Genomic DNA, 22,463 nt, shown 5'->3' with positions numbered 1-22,463 from the left:
ATTGCGCATGTGCTGTGTGGGTTCAGGGCCGGGTGTGTCGGTCCCGCTGTCTATTGGCTCTGGTTTCCGGTCAGTATGTCGGACGCCTCGGTGGCGGATACCCGCCGTCTAAACTCCAAGCCTCAGGATCTGACAGACGCGTACGGTCCGCCCAGCAACTTCCTGGAGATTGACATCTTCAACCCACAGACAGTGGGAGTGGGACGAAACCGGTATACGGTGTACGAGGTCCGCATGAGGGTGAGTGCTGCGACGTGTGCTCCTACAGTCAGCCTGGGCTCTGCAGGGTGTCACCACACAAGGGTGCCTGTACCACCTGCTGAGGGGCACACACCAGCCTGTCACCCAGGGAGCTGCCAGCTGGGGCATGGTGCATATCTGTGCATGTGCGTGCCCCTCGGCTCGTGCCCGGGTGCATGTGCGTGCCCCTCGGCTCGTGCCCGGGTGCATGTGCGTGCCCCTCGGCTCGTGCCCGGGTGCATGTGCGTGCCCCTCGGCTCGTGCCCGGGTGCATGTGCGTGCCCCTCGGCTCGTGCCCGGGTGCATGTGCGTGCCCCTCGGCTCGTGCCCGGGTGCATGTGCGTGCCCTTCGGCTCGTGCCCGGGTGCATGTGCGTGCCCCTCGGCTCGTGCCCGGGTGCATGTGCGTGCCCCTCGGCTCGTGCCCGGGTGCATGTGCGTGCCCCTCGGCTCGTGCCCGGGTGCATGTGCGTGCCCCTCGGCTCGTGCCCGGGTGCATGTGCGTGCCCCTCGGCTCGTGCCCGGGTGCATGTGCGTGCCCCTCGGCTCGTGCCCGGGTGCATGTGCGTGCCCGGGTGCATGTGCGTGCCCCTCGGCTCGTGCCCGGGTGCATGTGCGTGCCCGGGTGCATGTGCGTGCCCCTCGGCTCGTGCCCGGGTGCATGTGCGTGCCCGGGTGCATGTGCGTGCCCCTCGGCTCGTGCCCGGGTGCATGTGCGTGCCCCTCGGCTCGTGCCCGGGTGCATGTGCGTGCCCCTCGGCTCGGGTGCATGTGCGTGCCCCTTGGCCCGTGCCCTGGAGCATGTCCATGCCCGGTGATGTGCGTGCCCCTTGGTCTGTTCCCGGGTGCGTGCGCTGAAATCTCATCTCTAGAGATTTCAATGCCGAGATCTCCATCTGCACTTGCGCGGCGGCCATTTTCCAGGAAGCAAGCCACCGCACAGGCATGGATGGAACGGCAGAGCCCCCCACGCAGCACGGGACAGAGCCCGATGGTGGCGGCAGGCACCGGGGGACCCAGCGCGGCAGCACCCGGAGGACCCGGCGCGGTGGCGGCAGCACCAGGCACAGAGTGGGCGACAGCACCCCGGGGACAGAGTGGGCGACAGCACCCCGGGGACAGACCGGTAAGCAATAAGACGCCTGGATTATAAGAAGCACCACCATTTTATTAAAAAAACATTTTTTCCTATTTTTCTCCTCAAAATTTGGAGTGCGTCTTATAATCCGGAGCGTCTTATAAAGCGAAAAATACGGTAACTGAGGAACAGACAGATATTACTACAGAATAACAGCAAAATTATACTGTAGAAATAGATGATCTTGTTGAAGCTGCTTCAAAACACTTTCCTATTCATCACATGCGCTGTGTTGTGCACACGCTGCAGCTGGCAATAAGAGAGTCTGCAAGAGGGACATGCTGGAAATCTGATTGGAAAAGTGAGGAAATTGGTTATTGCCGCCAGAACCCCTAAAATTGATTCCATCTTGAAGAGACGTGCTGGAAAAGGGCAATTGTTGATCAACTAAAACTGTTTCTTATAGATATGGCGAACCCTCAGGTAACCCTAAATGAAGGTCAATGGACACAGGTGGCTGAATTGAAGGAATTGCTCAATCACCCATTTACTGTGACTAAAAAATTACAAGCTGAGGATTTAACTCCTGGCATTTTCATGAGGGAGCGGAAGAACTTGCTATTTTGCTGTTTAATCGCAGATGGCATATCTGCTTCAATGAAACGGAGAGAGACACAGCTATTGGAAAATAATTTTTTTCTGGCAGCTGTTTATGTGGACCCAAGTCATCGTATATTGCTTGATGATCAACAGCTTACTAAATGAAAAGAAGCTCTGACTGAGGTAGCAGTTAGGAATAGTGGCCTACAGGAGGACTGCCAGGCGCAAGAGGACTCGGGTCATGACAGTGCTACTGCTGCCATATCTTCATCCTCATCAGATGAGGAGTTTGACTTTGACAAGTATTTGGATGACATGGAGCAGGCAAAGCGTTGCTACAAGGAAAAAGATTTCACTCCGTCTCCTATAGCAAGCAGATTGACCATATTTCAGCAAAATGTTTCACTTGTTCTCAAAGAAATAGAAAAATTCAACCGTTTATCAAAACTGACTGTGCATGAGGCAATTCCTTTATAGCCGGAAATTGTTAGAGATGTTGCCCATGTGGTTACGGCTTTGCCTCCAACCCTAGTGTAGAGAGGTTGGTCTCTGGCCTTAAAATTATTAGGTCAGATTTGAGGTCATCTATGAAGGAGGATTTGATGGAGGCAATTTTATTTCTTAGAACAAATTCATAGACTGCACAAATGTTGTTTAGTATGTTTTTTGCCAATTATAGTTTATTACATAGTGTTATATATACACACACTATATATATATATATATATATATATATATATATATGCAATCGATATTACATAGTGTATTACTTGTTTACAATTTATTACAGTTTTTTGTGTTCTAAAGTTGTATTCCAATATATATTATGTTCTATCTAAATATCTTGATTATTGTATCATAAAAATGATTTAATGTCTGATGTTCACATTGTACTAGAATAAATTTTTCACTTAAATATAATTAATATATGTGGGAGTCGGAGTCGTGGAGTCGGAGTTGGTGTAAGGGAAATTGAGGAGTCGGAGTCGCAGGTTTGGCTTACCGACTCCACAGCCCTGCTTCTCAGTGGGACGTCCTATGGTCAGGCGTAGGTAGGCACTCACTGTTTTGTCAACTTCTTGAATGTATGACCAGTTGCTCAGCTAGAAGCCGCTGGCATGGAAGGTACAGAATTCCCCAGGAGCCTTATGTTCTCCTGGAGAAATGCTGCCCTAGGAGTGTGACAGATGCCTTCTCCCTAAGGAAACTTGCACACTCATATGAAACAAGTGCATGTGTATCTGGAGAGGTGTCAGCAGGAACAGCTATTGGAGCTCCCCAAAGACTTCTTCCCATCTTATCAAGTTGTGGCGCCCACCAATCCTGACAACAGGGCTGTGAACCTCCTCCATTCATGGTCTATGGGACTGAGAGAAATAGCGGGGTCAAGGTCTGTGAGATTGCTAGAGATAGCAATGACTAGAGCATTTCAGTGCCCCTTTGTCAGATTAGTGAGGGTCTTAGTGGTGATTAGGTGAGAACTTTATAGGGATAACCATTTAATTATAACTTGAAGGGAAATTGCTTACTGATATGAATTGCAGCTCACTGGCTGCTTCTCATACAGAAACAACCGTAATTAATTGCTTTGTTCTTACCAGTATCCTCAGTAGAAACTTCTTTACTTAAAGGGAATCTGTCACCCCTTTTTTGAGATATCATATGATATCATTCAATTGTGTGTCACATAAGGATTCTCTTAGTACTTTTGCTTCCCCCTGACCCCGCACCTTTCATGCATAAATACCTTTTTTATATCGGTTCAGATGTGTGTAAACTGCCTCGGTCCGGTCCGATGGGCGGGGCTTATTCAACTGCTCCCCCCCCTCCCTGTCTTGCTCTACACATTTCTTTATGACGACCTTTGACACTCTCAATGCTGGAATGAATGTGTCGCTTGGATTTATGTCTTTTTACATCAATTAAGGAATTTGCTCCTAAGATCCTGTGGGGGCATCACAACACATGACCCCAATCAGAGGACAATAAAACATCCGGACTCCTTATCTATGAACTGGTCCAATATTTATGCTTCTCCCTCTCCCATAATCATTTCTGCTTCACGTCACTTGTCTCATCAATTGCATTTTTTCTGTGCTGTATTGTGCATAAATGTGACTCTTCCTGATTTTGTACTAGTCTATGCCTGATGAAGAGACCTGAGTAGTCTCGAAAGCTTGCAATGTGTTACCATCTTTTCAGTTAGCCATTAAAAGGTATCAACCACTGAGGACTCTCAATTCTGAATATTTTTCTATCTACTGGCTAACACGGTACAAAGATATACATCTTCCCTGTATCAAAACAGGTGCATGTAGAAACAAGTAACTGCATTTTACCTCCTACTGACAATCGCCTCTGTTCTCAAGAGTGGAAGAAGGGTTTACGAATTCCAAAGTTTACAGACTGACAGTTCAGGCCACTTAGGTGACAACCATCAGAAACGCACCACCCATTGTCAAGCAGTAAGCCAGGAGGCTTGTGTTCCTAAAGAATGAAAATGGGCACACCCTTATAATTGGGATCCTTCCCCCGGCAGTCTCCCAAACCGGTCGAAATGATCTTTGAACATCGCTCTTGCAATATGGTAATGAGTGCCGAGCAGTCTGATGAGCTGGTATGGACCTACCTCTCACCTGCTCTCTGTTTTTGATTGATGGGATGATGTCTTCATAAAGTAAAGGTCTCTGGGTTAGTATGCTCTCCTATATCGTTAGTGTACCCGCACATTGGACCGCTTGGCTTTATATAATGTGGTGAAGTGATGGCAGTTTTCAAAATTAGTTCCTGTGAGTATGCTGGGCTACAGGGAAGGGATTGTTAGGATCCTAATTAAGTAATACTGTGGTGGCAGCAGTTTAGAACCGGGACACCTGATTAGTTACCTTTTGGGCGGTTTTAGATGAATGTATAAATCAAACCAAGTTCAGACCGCAATTAACAGACTGGCCGTCGGATCTCACTATTCGAGCGTGCTGGCTCCATATATTTCTATGCAGTTGTCTTGCTCAGGTCGGGAGCCCTGCTTGCCAGTCCATGCATTGGGGTCCCATTTATACAGTCATCTGTACCCTTTCAATATAAATGGTAGGATGATTTTTTTCTCTTTCCTTTCTGGACACGCACATTGCAGTTGTTCCCTTTCAGTAAGTAAATGTCCATGGCTGCAGGTCATTATACAGAAACAAGCAACGCTGTACTCGTCTTCCCCAGGTCCACCAGTGAGTATCCACTGCTGAACCTGGTGTTTGGCATTGACTGCCTCTCGGATGTCACGTGAATGTGCAACAGCCAATCATAAGGCTCAGTGACTCTGCCAGAATATACAGGACACCCCTTCAGAGCCTCTGGGCTCAATAAATGGCTGCCGCTTTAATGACACAACGACGGCGCCACAGCCAACGTCAGACACTGGGAGCAGCGGATGAGACTTAAGAGTGGACCTGGGGAAGGTGAGTACTGCTCAGATTGGGACATTGTTTAACTGAAAGGGAATAAGATGGGCAAACGTGCTTGGATAAGATGTTTGGGTGGTAACCAAGTGACTTTGGCTTGCTTGAATATGTTCGAGTCCCCACGGCTGCATGTCTTGCAGCTATTCGACAGCCGCAACAAATGTAGGGATTGCCTAACAAACAGGTAATCCCTACATATGTTGCGGCTGTCTAATAGCTGCGAGACATGCAGTCGCGGGGACCCGAACATATTATTCGAGCACACCAAAGACGCTCGGTTAGCACACGAGCAGTCTCAGATAAAATCTTACCCGAGCACATTCGCTCATCACTGGGAACAGCTCCGTTAAATTGCTGCAATCATCTCATGTGTTTCACATTTCAGTAGAGCCCCATTTGCCCAGATTATACCTTTGTCCTTTTGGCATGTGTTGGGCATGCAAAATACTTCCGGGGCTTAGTTAACCGGCGCATGCACAGTCAGGCTTTTCGGCTTTGCCCGCAGCTGGGCAAAGCATACTGCACGTGCGCGAGCCAAGAATGCTTAGCGCACGCGCGAAAAATGGAGGACACCTACTCCTGTTCATGAAAAAACTGCGAACGGCGGCCATGGATGGGGAGGCGGCAAAGATCTGAAACGCCGTCCATCGGACCGGCCTCAATTAAATAGCCCACCAAAAGTAGGTGACAGATTCCCGTTAAGGGTTACCCCGAGGCATTGATCATGCGGGACTTGGGAGAGTGAGCAGCCGTTGACGTTGATGAATTGGTCTGTTGGGGGGGGGGGTTTGAGTGAGATAGGGGAAAGATGATGAATTCTGTTACATTCGTGTTAACTTTTAAAAATCTAGCAAAGAAGAATGATGAAATAGCGTTATGGGATTATGGTTAGTAAGGAGGTGATATCGGGTCCAGACAGGTAGATCTGTGTGTCATCAGCATAGAGGTGATACTGAAAGCCGTGGGACTGTAGCTGTCCAAGGCCGAAGGAGTAGATGGAGAAGTGCAGGGGTCCTGGAACTAAACCTTTTGGGGACACCAACAGATAAGGGGGCGAGATGAGGAGGTGGTGTGTGAGTGGGAGACTCTGAATGTCCAGTCTGTTAGGTATGAGGAGATCCTAGATAAGGCCAGGTCTGTGATGCCAAGTGATGAGAGAATCTGTAGTAAGAGGAAATGGTCCATTGTGTCAACAGCAGAGGGACAGGTCCAGGAGGGGGAGAACAGAGTAGTGTCGCTTGGATTTGACAGTTAGTAAGTCATTGGTGACTTTAGTCAGGGCAGTTTTCAGTGGAATGATGCAGTCAAAGAAGGAGTGGGAGGACAGTTCAAAATGGACGTGTTATTTCGGTAGTTTTGAGGCATAGGGGAGAAGTGATATGAGACGATAGCAAGATAGAGAATGGGCCAAGTTAGGGCTTTTGAGACATGTTTGAAGCATGAGGGGAAAACAGTTCATAGTGACAGGTTGAACAGATGGGTTAGGTTTAGGATGAAGACTGGTGAGGTTTAGGATGAGGTGGGAAGGGATTAGGTCAAGTGCATAGGTGGTGAGATGTGATCTGGACAGTAGAGAGCAAAGTTGATCTTCCGTAATGGCGGAGAAGCTGATTTTGGAGGAGGAGGGCTGAGTAGTTATGAGGTAGGGTTGAGGGGACTTTAGGCAAAAGTTTTTGTGTGATGTTATCAATCTTCTGCTTGAACAATGTGGCAAAGTCTTCAGGAGGAGGGAGGGTGGGGGTGCTGGGACAGAAGAGAGAATTGGAAGTGTTGAATAGCTGTTTAGGGTTGTGTGTCAGGGAAGGTTATGAGGGATGAGAAGTAGGTTTGTGTTGCTGAAGTGAGTGTGGACTTGAAAGTAGTGAGGGACTGTTTGAATGTGATGAAGTGCTTGTTGGATTGGGATGTTTTTCCATTTCCGCCCCGCAACCCTGGAAGCCCGACTCAGTTCTGGAATAGTTTGCTGTCGCCATTTTATATGTGCATTAACTTTGAGGTACCAACAAGTGACCCCATTTGGGAAACCACTCCCTTAACCCCTTAATGTCCAATGACGGACAGAGAGACTTCTCCCCTGCTTTGATGAGGGCTCCGGCGATGAGCCCGTATCAAAGCCGGGACATGTCAGCTGTTTTGAACAGCTGACATGTGCCCCAATAGGCGCAGGTGGAATCGCGATCCACCTGCACCTATTAACCCGTTAAGCTCCACTGACAACGGCGTTTAACCGGCGCTTCCGGCCGCTGGGCCGGAAATGAGGTCATCGCTGACCCCCGTCACGTGATCGGGGGTCAGTGATGCGTTGGCATAACAACCAGAGGTCTCTTGGAGACCTCTGATTGTTGATGCCGCTTTGCTATGAGCGCCACCCGGTGGTCGTCGCTCATAGCTATGCAGTAATTCTGCTACATATGGGCGATCTGCTCATCGCCTATATGTAGCAGAGCCGATCAAGTATGGCATGCTTCTAGCATCCCATGGAGGCTATTGAAGCATGACAAAATTAAAGTGTTTTAAAAAATATGAAAAATATAAAAGTTTAAATCACCCCCCCTTTCGCCCTATTCAAAATAAAACAATAAAAAAAATTACACATACACATATTTGGTATCGCCGCGTTCAGAATCGCCCGATCTAGCAATAAAAAAAAAGCATTAACCCGATCGCTAAACGGCGTAGCAAGATATAAAATCAAAACCCCAGAATTAAGGTGTTTTTTTTTATCTCTGTGACAATGCTTTAAAATGTAATAACGGGCGATCAAAAGAACATGTCTGCATAAAAGTGGTATCATTAAAAATGTCAGCTCGGCACGCAAAAAATAAACCCTCACCCGACCCCAGATCATGAAAAATGGAGACGCTATGGGTCTCGGAAAATGGTGTTGTTGTTTTTTGTTTTGTTTTTTAGCAAACTTTTTTTTTTTCACCACTTAGATAAAAATGAACCTAGACATGTTTGGTGTCTATGAACTCGTAATGACCTGGAGAATCATAATGGTGGGTCAGTTTTAGCATTTAGTGAACCTAGCAAAAAACAAGTGTGTGATTGCACTTTTTTTTGCAATTTCACAGCACTTGGAATTTTTTTCCCGTTTTGTAGTACACGACATGGTAAAATCAATGGTGGTGTTCAAAAGTACAACTTGTCCCGCAAAAAATAAGCCCTCACATGGCCATATTGACGGAAAAGTAAAAAAGGTATGGCTCTGGCAAGAAAGGGAGCGAAAAACAAAAACGCAAAAATGAAAATAACCCCGTCCTTAAGGGGTTAATGGAATTTACCGAGGGCTGTAGTGAGCACTCTGACCCTCTGTGTGAAAATTAAAAGTTATATTCATAAATTATATTTCATTTTAATGATTTTTTTTTTAATATTCCAAAGAGGTAAAGAAATCAAGAAATTTATCAATGCAATTTATTGCACAGTTTCTCCCTAGTATGACACTACCTTCCCTATATGTGGTCATACACTCTGGTTTAGGAACACAGCAGAATTCAGACTTAGAATCACTGTGTAACTTTTGGAGGGTAAATATTGTTGGATTGGCCTTTGGGCACCATATTGCTTTTGCAGATCCCCTAAAGTACCAATAAAGTGTAAGTCAACTCAAATAACCACTCTTTTGAAACTAAACCTCATAAGGAATTCGGGTAGGAATGGTGGTGAGTATTGTTACTCCACATGTGTTTGAAAGATTCCTTTACCTTTGGACTAGGATAATGAAAAATTACACTTGTGTTAAATTACAAAAATATTAACATCTTTAATTTTTACTAGCGGTTATAAAAAAGGTACCCTGCAATTTAATAAAGAGGTTGTCCACTATTCGGACCACCCCCTTTTCAATTACTACTTTCCTCCATGTAAAATAAAAACCGCGCAATAAAAAAATTTTCTTTTAAAAAAAAAAAAAAACTTTTTTGTGCTGCTATATTATTCTGGGAGCCATAACTTTGTAATTTTTCTGTTGCTAGAACTGTAGGAGGGTTTTGTTTTCCAGAACAAGTTGTAGGTTTTTTATTGGTACCATTTTGGAATGTGTGATCCTTTATAGCATTTTAGTCCATTTTTTGTGAGACTAGGTAACAAAAAACATCAGCTTTGCTTTTTTTTTTTTTTTTTTAATGGTATTCACTAGGTGGAATAAATAGCATGATCATAGTTTTATAGTTGGTGGTTTCACAAAAAATTATAGTTTGTGGTTTCAGAAAAGGCGATACCAAAATTGTAGTTTATTAAAAATTTTATTGCATGATTCGATTAGCATTTTTTTTTTTTTTTTTGGTAGGCATGGGTTACCGTGTTTCTCATTGATGTTTTAATGAATTTAGAGCATCTTGGGTATGATGAATACGATGATGACATTGTGAGGTCTGTAAATCTCTACTCGCTCAATAGTCTGCCAGTTACGGTAAACCTCTCATCTGTACCTTGGTACCCATTTCTTCTATTAATGTTTCATCGTAATATCCTAGAAGCGCCATATGACGTTCTGTATATATATTTTTTTTATTTTCAAGACCAGTAGTGAAGTTGTGCAGGAAATTAATCATCAAATTGTTAAAAATATTGTGAAAGAAAAGTGAAAATATAGAATCAAGGTTTGTCTCATATGAGATAAGACCACCACCTTTCATCCCTGAAATACAGAATTTTAATATGCTGTATCTATGCCCCCAATCTGACCTGCAAGACAAGAAAAAGACCTTTTATTATACTTGCCTGCGAAACTGTCCGGTCCGAGAGGTGTCGCTGGTCTTGGTCCAGTGCCTCCTTTCTTCTTGTGATGCCATCCGTCCTCTCTTCTGCTTTGTATGAATCTTTTGTTGTAGGCCGGATTGGGGGCATGTATACACAGCATATTGGAATGATGTATATGAGAGATGGTGGTGAAAGGTGGGGGCAAACTTGGTGACAGGTTTCCCTTTTAAAACAATCAATACCCAAACAGTCATGTGGAAAAGTGGGGTATATTTTTGTTCATCTATATCAATGCACAGATTTGGGTAAGGTACCTCAATTTCCTCCATGATTGTCAGAGCACTGGTTATTTTGTGACTTTTTATATTCTTGGAAGACACGGCGTCTGGGTCCTGAGATGTGGACTTACTTGGACTCAGCTCTGCTTTCTTTGCATTTAGCATTCCTCTGTGTCACCTGTCATTTAATACTGGATGTTATAGTGCTACCATTTCTCTATTTTGGATATTTGATCCATATTTACTTTTGTTAGATGTTTTTCAATGACTGTATTACTATTTCTTCATTCCTCGCTAGACAAACCTTCCGATCTTTAAGCTGAAGGATTCCACTGTTAGAAGGAGGTACAGTGACTTTGAGTGGCTGAAGAATGAACTGGAGAGAGACAGTAAGGTGAGTCATACGGAGAAATGACATCATTTGGGTGAACATTGAGTTGGCGGTAAAGTTCATGAGCATACAATCACTTTCTATATAATATTTATAAAGCACAAGAAACCTATTATTAAAATGTTATTGTGTGATTTAATCATTCTTATAGATTGTGGTACCGCCATTGCCAGGAAAAGCACTGAAGAGACAGCTTCCATTCCGAGGGGATGAGGGCATTTTTGAAGAGTCTTTCATTGAAGAGCGACGGCAAGGACTAGAGCAGTTTATTAATAAGTAAGAAAGAAAGATTGATTCCAGTATGCGTTGAGTTCATGGATCTGGAAGCTGGTGATAAAAGCGATTGATCAAGTAACATAGTTAGCAAGGCCGGAAAAAAGACATTTGTCCATCCATTTCAGCCTATATTCCATCAGAATAAAACCCCAGATCTACGTCCTTCTAAAGAACCTAATAACTAAGATACAATATTGTTACGCTCCAGGAAGACATCCAGGTCTCCCTTGAACCCCTCAACTGAGTTTGCCATTACCACCTCCTCAGACAAGGAATTCCAGATTCTCGCTGCCCTAACAGTAAAGAATCCTCTTCTTTGTTTGTGGAAATACCTTCTCTCCTCCAGACGCAGAGAATGCCCCCTTGTGACCATCACCTTCCTTGGTATAAACAGATCCTCGGAGAGATATTTGTATTGACTCCTTTTATACTTGTTATTAGATCGCCCATCAGTCGTCTTTTTTTCTAGACTAAATAATCCTAATCTCTCTGGATATTGTAGTTCCCCCATCCCCTTTATTAATTTTGTTGCCCTCCTTTGTACTTGCTCTAGTTCCATTATATCCTTCCTGAGCACCGGTGCCCAAAACTGTACACAGTACTTCATGTGCAGTCTAACCAGGGAGTTGTACAGAGACAGTATAATGCTCTCATCAGGTGTATCCAGACCTCTTTTAATGCACCCCATGATCCTGTTTGCCTTGGCAGCCTCTGCCTGGCACTGGCTGCTCCAGAAAAGTTTATAATTAACTAGGATCCCCAAGTCCTTCTCCATGTCAGATTTACCCAGTGGTTTCCCGTTCAGTGTGTAATGGTGATATTGATTCCTTTTTCCCATGTGTATAACCTTACATTTATCATGTTAAGCCACATCTGCCACCTTTCGGACCAAGTTTCCAACTTATCCAGATCCATCTGTAGCAGAATAATATCTTCTGTATTTGTCACTATACCAAAGCCACCATGTTGCTTCCTCTACCCCCATTTCTGTTGGGAAAGGTTAGAGCATGTTGCAGTATGATCTAGCATCCCATACACTAAGACACTATTAGTATGGGTGGAAGCACTCAGCTGCCGAATGCATGATGGACTAGGAATAAAACCTGTTGCCAAGGACCAATTCCAAGTCGCAATAGCATATGAGATATTTATCAAAACATGACGTTACTATTTGAGGGTATTTTTAAATCACCCTTTATGCTGTCTATAAAGAATGCTCCAACTTCATCTCTAATGTATATAATGTAGAGCAGGGTTCCCCAACTCCGGTCCTCAAGGCCCACCAACAGGTCATGTTTTCAGGATTTCCTTAGTATTGCCCAGGTGATAATTGCATCACCTGTACAATACACGCGAAATCCTGAAAACCTGACCTGTTGGTGGGCCTTGAGGACCGGAGTTGGGGAACCCTGATGTAGAGGAAATGGTAACAGACATCAGTTACAGATCATTAACCCAGTGGGTTTATGGAGCGAGCTCAATGGGCGAATCCGACCCATGTCCTTCAGTTAATGGCTGTGTTACTTTAATACTGAGCAATATAATTTGATTTGCTAATGGTCTTATCATTTCATCCATTGTCACTTTGTTTTTCTCAAAAATAACTGGTCATCTTTAGGTTAAAGTATATAGCGTAAGGTAATGTTCACACAAGGGCAGATACTAGAGTCTGCCTGCCCATTGGGAGGGATCTTGCCAAACCCACACTTTTCTAGAGAAAATTGACCTGTATTGCATAGAATGAATCTGCATTGAAGCGTCCATCAGATCTAGGTGTACATGTGAACGTCCTCCAATAAACAGATCACGCAAGGAATTCCAGATTCTCACTGCCCTAACAGTAAGGAATCCTCTTCTAGGTTGGTGGAAAAACCTTCTCCAGACGCAGAGTATGCCCCCTTGTGACCATCATGTTCCTTGGTATAAACAGATCCTCGGAGAGATATTTGTATTGACTTAGTGTAAAGTGTTACTGTATCTACGACTCCGAATACAAAGGCGTAGCGCATACATGGTGTATGCTTGGTAATTGGTACATAGCATATGCTTTACACTCCTCAGACAAATGAAAACTAATATTGGTTAAAATGTCTTACTGTTTGTGTCCACAGCATCTACGCAGATCACTGTCTTTCCATATTTACAGGCAAGAAATTGCTATTTAGTCTGATAACACAATGAAATTAGCATGTCTGTCATTAAATTGTGTTGCCATCGGAGAGGACACCATGAAGGGACTGATGGGTTCTCTTTTCATTTCTGTATCTTGTAATATGTTTGTGACATAAGCAATTCTTTCTTCTTTTACAGGATCGCCGGACATCCCCTTGCTCAGAATGAGCGTTGTCTGCATATGTTCTTGCAGGACGAAACAATTGATAGAAATTACGTGCCAGGCAAAGTACGCCAGTGAGAATTCTAGGCACATCCATCTCCTCCTCGCCCCTCACGCACCATTGCCTGCTAAATTACATTTATTTTTACACTAAGTCTCCAATTGTCCCCTCTTTTCAAGACCCTGTGCTGTCCTTCATGAGGCTATCCTGTGTTTTTACCTGTTTATATCACTGTCATCTTCTTTAAATCTTATTCTGAGTAAACTTTATTCACGTTCAATTAGATCCTCTCCCTTGCCCGGAGTTGGGGAGATGTCCAATTTGACCCCTGTCCTCTTTCCTGTTAGCTCTGCAACATACAAGCTTTACTGATAGATCCTTTTCCATCCAAGCATTATTCTCTCAGCTTCAGAAGACCCACCATCAGACTACTTCTGTTTTGAGTGAATATTCATACATGCCCTGGAGTGCTATTTCAAGTGGAAAACTTTTTTTTTTTTCCCCCTTTTTACGTTTACACGACTGTCCGATCTTTTAACACAGTCTGTAACGTGTGTCCCAGGTCTCAGAGTGATGAGGCAAGTGTGCACTCCCTGATTATCACCACAAGCGTGCTGTATATTTAACGCTCAAAGTTCAGACATCAGATAAAGTGTAGGCGTCTATCTGCTGCACAGCAGAGCAAAAATGTGTATTGTCTGATATGTCAGTGGTTATAACAGATCACACCCCTCCGGCTGAATCCAGGTCATTTTCGGAAATTGACTATTGCAAGAGAACAATAAATACTGGCATTGAAGAGCATTTGTTAAAGATGAGGATCTACTGGCGAAGACCTGTCTGGTTTCTGGGAGCCCCCATGACACTGACGCTTCTGAATTATTGAGCTGCAGCATTGTGTTATGACTGTTTCCGGGAATATATACGTTATCAGGTGTTATAAAGTACAGGAGTACCTATTTACATGCCAGTTCTGGTTAAAAATGGCATTATCTACCAACCTTTCATTGCTTAGCCATGTATGTAGGGGGATGCTCTAGTAGGGGTGTATGGAAGGGGGGAGCGTATTTATTAATGATCAGCTTTGGAGTTGGAGGTCATGGTGACTCTTGGTTAAATGTTAAATTCGAGGTGTCATAGCCGATACTGTGACCTCCTGCATGTGCTGACCAGTTATAACACACTCAGACCTGGGCTTATAAGCAACACTGCTGCCTGTGTCCTTGTGCTGGAGACCATGTCTGTGTATATAAATATCTATATCTGATATTTTGGCTGTGAGTTGTCACTTGCTTCTCCTGTTTACTTATTGTCAACGTATACATGACAAATATTTAATGTGAACACATCAGCCACTAATTTGTGCACCATTGTGCAATTTATCTTTTGCATCCCCCTCAAGGGTTTTGGTCCTCTCTTTAAAGAAGTGTGCACTTATGGCATAAAAATAAGATGTACTCTGCATTCTTTACATGGGTGTACACTTTTAAATATACTTTACAACCTTAGGGTAAGGTCACAAGAGCGTATAAAAAAAAATAGTTCAGAGCTTCATCCAGAAAAGTGGGACTGTTTTATTCTCACTTGTCATCCATTTACAATCAGTCTTTTTTTTTTTTTTTTTTTTTTTACAGCAGCTATTAATCATTTACAAGACCACTCAGTGTCACTTGTTACAGAACTGAAATGTATTCATAAAAATTGAGTGCTATACTGTGGCTCTGTACGGTATCTGATTTTTTTAAATTTTTTTTCATCCATGCTACCAGCATTTCTAAGGCCAGTAGCCATCCAATGAGGTCTTCTTTTCCTAATTCTATTTGGAGGCCATAATACAGTCTGTACGGATTACCAAATAATGAAACCAAATCGTTTTTACTTTTGGTCTTGGAGAAAAAACTTTTCCTGCCCAAGGAACATGCAAATCTGAGCCTCATTTACATTTACTAATTTTTGCAAGTTTTCAACCAATAGATATTTCTGTGGCCATTAAAACTATGCTTTATTTTTAGAGAGTATTTATGTTAATATACCACTAGTCAAATAAAAAGTGACAATCATTAGTCAGGGCCTTTTTTATTTAAGGAAAAAGTGGGCAGGCTCTGGTGTGTTTTCTAAACGCCTATTAATAAAAGTGGTCACACGTGTCCCTAATGGCCCCCTAAAGGACCTGACTGTGTAGCAAAAGTCGGGTCTGGACTTCCTTGTGAAATATTGGCATGCAGAGCGGGATGCAACAACCCTCCGAATTCCCTCCTCACTGTGATAGTGAGTTCTTTACGCTTTTCACATATCCAACACTGCACTCTTTACCAAGCAGATGCCAAATGGTGACATCATTAGTGCGATTACCTTCCACTTAGTAAAATACGTAGAGGTTCTTGGTTACTTCTAAGAACAAGAAGATCAGCGGAGGTTTGTTAGGTCCTGCACTGCATGCTGAAATCCCACAACCCGGAGGTCCAGGTGAGCATTTTGCTATGAAGTAGAGTTCTTTAGAGGACCATTAAGCACTTTTGTTAATTGTTTATATATATTTTTTTATACGAAGTATCACCTATCTACGTCTGCCCATTTTTTAAATTTAACTCTCGAAGGACCAGGGAATTTTTTTGACTGAAATTGTAAAAAAAAAACATTTTCACCATTGTCTTTTAGGTTTTGTCTTTACTGCATTTATTGTGCGGTAAAATTGACCAGGGCATGTGATTGTGCAGGTCAGTCTGATGTCAGCATTACCAACTCTGCCAATCATTTTTTTTTTTTCCTTTTTCTATTTATGTGATGAAAAAAATTCTGAATATTAAGTTTTTTTCTCCAGCTGATGAGGCTGAGTGAGGGTTGTTTGTTTTTTGCATGGTGTGTTGGTGGTTTTTAGAGATCAGTTTTATGTACATGGAAGTACTTTGCTTATACAATTTTTTTCAGCGGTGCTGTGTCTAAAAAAAAAAAAAAAAAAAACACTCAATTCTATTGTTGATTTTTTTTTTCTTTATAATGTTTACGATTGTGGTTAAACTATTCCATATATTGATAGATTGGGCTTTTAAGAATGGAATTTTTTCTGTTATTTTTAATGGGAGAGAAGAGAGGGGGGATGATTTGTTTTTTTTTTTTTAAAGCTTTCTTTTTTAGTTTAGTAGCTAAACTTCACAAGAGTATGGAGATGATTGCCATTGGGGGATTTAGCAGACTACTGGATGCCATTGTGATGCATCGGTCTTCATAAGCACAAGCGCGCCTTCTATCTAAATGCAGCTGACAGCGATATTTAAATGGTTATCAGCCAAGATCGGCGCTCGGCTCTGATCGCAGCTGTTAAGACAGATGTTGACTAAGTAATGTATCTGGCATCAGCTGCAGGTGGAGGGAGCTCAGCTTCGAAGCCCACACAACACATGCGAACCGCTTCCAAGAAAAATGTTAATTCCTATCCTAATGTGGGAAGTTGTAAAATAAAAGCTGCAGCTCCAAACTGGTGATGGGTCCTCTAAATACCAAGCAAATACATCATCCTGTCCAAAAACATCACAGAGCAAAGCAGCTGTACTTACACCAGGTCACAATACTAACGCACTATAGGATGCAGCAGACCCCCATGATAAAAGTAGGTGGGGAGCAGCTCAGGTGTACAATACTGATGAAACAACCACTCATACACTGACTATTCATGGAGGGAGTAGTCACCTAGTATTATCAATGCACACAAAATGCATGTATAGGTCGCCAGTCACAGAGATGAAGTGCACAGTGTCTAGCTTACAGCCTATGGCTGGGGTCATGCTAATGACCCTCGGCTCCTGCTCTTCTGCCAGCAAGAGCCGAGTGTCATGAGACTGTGCTCCAAGCATCTCGCACAGAGAGGATAGGAGCACAGCTGTGTAGGAGGCAGAGAAACAAATTTATTGCCGTGTCAGTGTATATCGCACAGAACCCGGATGATATTCAAGTGATGTGCACTGTCACTCGCACCCATAGACTTATATTAGTGCGAGTCAGCCGAGACTCGGCCGAGTGTCAGTGACAATTGCAGCATGCTGCGATTTCACTCGCACGTAGAATACGGCCAAGGAAAAAAACGGTAATGGGAGCTGCCCCATAGATGAATACTGGTCCAAGTGCTATGCAATGTTTTATTGCATAGTACTCGTCCGTATTCAACGCTAGTGTGACCTCGGCCTATTAGTGATGCCCAGCAGGTGCACTTCCCAGCAAGCACCCATCTAAGATCACCTCTCATAGACAAACACTAAAGAGTCTGGCTGCACCCTATAGAAAAATGAAAAAATGCGCAACAAAAAAATGTATGAGGTATTGGTCAGTATTGTGGCCAAAATACGCAAGCTTGCAACCCACGTCAAGGGTCCTCTATTGTCTTGTAAGGCCATCATTGAAACAGCTTGCAGTGAGCATCAGAGTAAAGGCCCCGTCACACTAAGCGATATCGCTAGCAATATCGCTATAACGTCACTGGTTTTGTGACGTTATAGCGATATTGCTAGCGATATCGCTATATCTGATACTTACCTCCGACCGGCTCCCCCGCTGGTTATCGCTGATCGCGCGAGAACGTCCTGGACCGTTTCTCGTCAGCTTCCTGCTGGGCTTCCTGTGGCGCCGACGAGCGACGCGTGGACGCGGGCGGGAGGACGTCAGGATCGCCTCGTCTGACAGGTAAATAGCAACCGCCGACAGCTGCTATGTCGCTGGTGAGATCTGCCTGTGTGGCAGCTCACTAGCAACCACTTAGCGATGCAACAGCGATCCATCTCATTGTCGGGATCGCTGGTGCATCGCTTAGTGTGACAGTACCCTAAAACCACTGAGCAGAGATATTAAGTGATGAGCGAACGTGCTCTAATAATGTCTTATCTGTGCATACTCAGGTGTTATCTGAGCATCTTGGGCATGCTCGTATTTTATGTTCAAGTCCCTGTGGCTGCATGATTTGTGGCTGTTAGCCTTACCACATGTGGGGATTCCCTAGCAGCCACAAATCATGCAGCCTCGGGGACTCGAATATAATATACGAGCATGCCTAAGATGCTCTGATAATATCCGAGCATGTTTACGCATCACTAATGATGACCAAAACCCACAAACTTAAACTTTGCTGCAGATGACACACAATACCTAATGGCCTTCGTGCTCTCTAAGTGCTGTAGTCTATTATAGCAGGATAATGCACACTGCAAACATTGTCCAGAAATTTTTAGAACATGATGAAGGGTTTGATGACTTGGCCTCATAATTCCCCAGATCGAAGTCTGATTAGCTTCTATAAAATGTGCGATGTATGCAATAGATGTGGTGGTCTCCGAGTACATGTGATGAAAAATGTCAGTGGTCATTAGATTAATTCATGTTATGGCTTTCCCCGTTATCTCAAATACTGCGCAGGTGCCGAACACATTTAGCATAGACAAAGCAGTATAACTTACTGTGGGGGTCTTAAACACGCAGGCCCCACGTGGGCCCAAGGCTCCATTGTACAGCCCTTGGGCCTCTGAGACAACTGTGGCCCGGTCCAGAAGCCATCACTGGCAGTGTTCCTTTTTAACTGAATGTGTGTCCTCAGACGCATAATCAATTGAAATTTATTGCAGCGCAGAGACTGCCTCTGCGGCGCAATACCAGCCACTGGCCAATCAAAGGCCAGCAACTGAGGTTGGCATCTCTGTTGTGGCCGCACACAATGTCACGGACTTGCTCCGCCCCAGCTGTGAGGAAGAGGAGGACACTTTTCAGAGGGAGCGAGTTCCAGTGAGAAGGATTTTTTTTGTGTGTGTAAAGAGCAGCAAAATGGGGGACATGTTACAAGTACAAGATAGGGTGATTGCAATACGATGGGGCAGGATGGGGACATTACTAGAAGATTGGGACCATTATTACAGGATTGGGTACATTACTACAGGATAAGGTTTATTATTCCAGAATAGGGCACATAATTACAGGATGGGACATATTACAGGACGGAACATTATTACAAGCTTGGAGATATTTTTACATGATTGAGGACATTGTTGCAAGACGGGAGACATTATTACAGGATGGGGGCCAAAATTACTAAAAGGGGCTAATTATAAAACAACATTACTGTATAGGGCCGATTGGGGGACAAAAAAAAGAAAAGATTTAAAACATTTTCAAAATAAAAGTATTGAAAAATATTTGGCAACTGAAAATACTATTTTATACAAAAATTGAAATAAAGAAGACCTGTACTATAACCCATATGATAATACGTTTTCTAGCACATTTTCCCATTCCGGATTTTTGTCTTAAAGTGGCCAACCCATTTAACCCCTTCATGACCAAGCCGTTTTTTGACCTTCATGACCAGGCCATTTTTAGCAATTCTGACCAGTGTCCCTTTATGAGGTAATAACTCAGGAATGCTTCAACGGATCCTAGCGATTCTGAGATTGTTTATTTTGTGACATATTAGGCTTCATGTTAGTGGTAAATTTAGGTCGATAATTTTTACATTTATTTGTGAAAAAATCAGAAATTTGGTGAAAATTTTGCAATTTTTAAATTTTGAATTTTTATTCTGTTAAACCAGAGAGTTATGTGACACAAAATAGTTAATAAATAACATTTTCCACATGTCTACTTTACATCAGCACAATTTTGGGAACAAAATTTTTTTGTTAGGAAGTTATAAGGGTTAAAAGTTGACCAGCGATTTTCTCATTTTTACAACAAAATTTACAAAACCATTTTTTTTAGGGACCACCTCACATTTGAAGTCACTTTGAGGGGTCTATATGGCAGAAAATACCCAAAAGTGACACCATTCTAAAAACTGCACCCCTCAAGCTACTCAAAACTACATTCAAGAAGTTTAATAACCCTTAAGGTGCTTCACAGGAACTAAAGCAACATGGAAGGAAAAAATGGACATTTTAATTTTTCCAACAAAAATTTTCTTTTAGCATCATTTTTTTTCATTTTCACATGGGCAACAGAATAAAATGGATCCTAAAATTTGTTGGGCAATTTCTCCTGATTACACAGATACCTCATATGTGGTCATAAACCACTGGGCGCACAGCAGGGCTCAAAAGGGAAGGCGTGCCATTTGACTTTTGAATGGAAAATATGCTGGAATATTTAGCGGTTGCCATGTCGCGTTTGGAGAGCTCCTGAGTGCCTAAATATTGGAGCTCCCCCACAAGTGACCCCATTTTGGAAACTAGACCCCCCCAAGGAACTTATCTAGATGCATAGTGAGCACTTTAAACCCCCAGGTGCTTCACAAATTGATCTGTAAAAATGAAAATGTACTTTTTTTTCACAAAAATTTTCTTTTAGCCTCAATTTTTTCATTTTCACATGGGCAACAGGATAAAATGGATCCTAAAATTTGTTGGGCAATTTCTCCTGTATACACCGATGCCTCATATGTAGTCATAAACCACTGTGGGCGCACGACAGGGCCCGGAAGGGAAGGAGCGCCATTTGACTTTTTGAATGGAAAATTAGCTCCAATCGTTAGCAGACACCATGTCGCGTATGGAGAGTCCCTGTGTGCCTAAACATTGGCGCACCCCCACAAGTGACCCCATTTTGGAAACTAGACCCCCCAAGGAACTTATCTAGATGTGTGGTGAGCACTTTGAACTCCCAAGTGCTTCACAAAAGTTTATAACGCAGAGCCGTGAAAATAAAAAATCTTTTCTCAAAAAATGATTTTTTTTAGCCCGCAATTTTTTATTTTCACAAGGGTAACAGGAGAAATTGGACCCCAAAAGTTGTCCAGTTGGTCCTGAGTACGCTGGTACCCAATATGTGATGGGGGAACCATTGTTTGAGCACATATTGGGGCTCTGAATGGAAGTAGTGATGTTTTGAAATGCAGACTTGGATGGAATGGTCTGTGGGCGTTGTTACGTTTGTAGAGCCCCTGATGTGCCTAAACAGTAGAAACCCTCCCACAAGTGACCCCATTTTGGAAACTGGACCCCCTAGGAACTTATCTAGATGTCTGGTGAGCACTTTGAACCCCCAAGTGCCTCACAGAAGTATATAACAGCCATGAAAATAAAAAATCATTTTTTTTCCACAAAAATCATTTTTTAGTCCCCAATTTTTTATTTTCCCAAAGGTAACAATTAGACCCCCAAAGTTGTTGTGCAATTTTTCCTGAGTAGGCTGATACCCCATATGTTGGGGTAATCCAATCCAACTGTTTGTGCACACGTCGGGGCTTGGAAAGGAGGGAGCACCGTTTGACTTTTTGAACGCAAAATTGGCTGGAATCAATGGTGGCACCACGTCACGTTTGGAGACCCCCTGATGTGCATAAAGAGTGGAAACCCCTCAATTCTAACTCCAACCCTAACCCCAACACACCCCTAACCCTAATCACAAGCCTAACCACAACACACCCCTAATGCTAACCCTATCCCTAACAGAAAAATAGAAATATTTTTTTTTTATTTGTCCCTACCTATGAGGGTGATAAGGGGGGGTGATTTATTATTTTTTTATTTTGATCACAGTGATCAAAATGAATGGAATCTGCTGCTTGGCAGATTCGACAGGCACACTGCGCATGCACCCACCTTTTAGGAAGATGGCGGCGCCCATGATCCATGGTGGAGGGACACCGGGAGCAACAACGGGACACGGAGGGTACCGGGGAGGAGATCGGAAGGCAGGAGGAGCAGATGATAATGGCGCCGGCAGATCGCCCCTGTCAGTCGGTGTGGGGGGAGTTCAGAATACTGTCTCCAGCCATGGCCGATGATATTTCAGCATCGGCCATGGCTGCATTGTAATATTTCATCAAATTTCATTGATGAAATATTACTATCTCTCTGATTGGCTGTTTCACTTTCAACAGCCAATCCGCGATCGTAGTCACGGGGGGGCAAAGCCACCCCCCCGGGGGTGAAGCACAAAGGGTCCTGTATCTGCGGGTCGGGTGACCTTTCAGTGACCCCGGTCACCCGACCCGCAGGAGGGTGATTTATACCATGATGCCTACGTAGGCATCACTGGTCTTATTGGCACAGGTTTTCATGACTCCTACGTAGGTGTAATTGGTCGGGAAGCGGTTAACTGGCTTCTAGAGGTCACATGATGGATGTAATTTTTA

General features: G+C 43.5%; 1 protein-coding gene across 1 annotated transcript; it reads left to right on the top strand.

Annotated features, from left to right (window-relative positions):
- SNX12 (sorting nexin 12) lies at positions 1-14,624 on the top strand. The gene is made up of 4 exons (XM_073556154.1): positions 1-240; positions 10,653-10,748; positions 10,897-11,021; positions 13,332-14,624. The coding sequence occupies exons 1-4, from the start codon at positions 76-78 to the stop codon at positions 13,432-13,434; spliced, it is 489 nt and encodes a 162-aa protein (XP_073412255.1). The 5' UTR covers positions 1-75; the 3' UTR covers positions 13,435-14,624.
- The last annotated feature ends 7,839 nt before the right edge of the window (positions 14,625-22,463 follow it).

This window comes from Dendrobates tinctorius, unplaced genomic scaffold, assembly GCF_039654945.1.
Source record: "Dendrobates tinctorius isolate UK_male_01 unplaced genomic scaffold, ASM3965494v1 ptg000231l, whole genome shotgun sequence".
Classification (NCBI taxonomy): domain Eukaryota; kingdom Metazoa; phylum Chordata; class Amphibia; order Anura; family Dendrobatidae; genus Dendrobates; species Dendrobates tinctorius.
The sequence above is the reverse complement of the archived record's forward strand: the minus strand, read 5'-3'. Positions and strand labels throughout refer to the sequence as shown.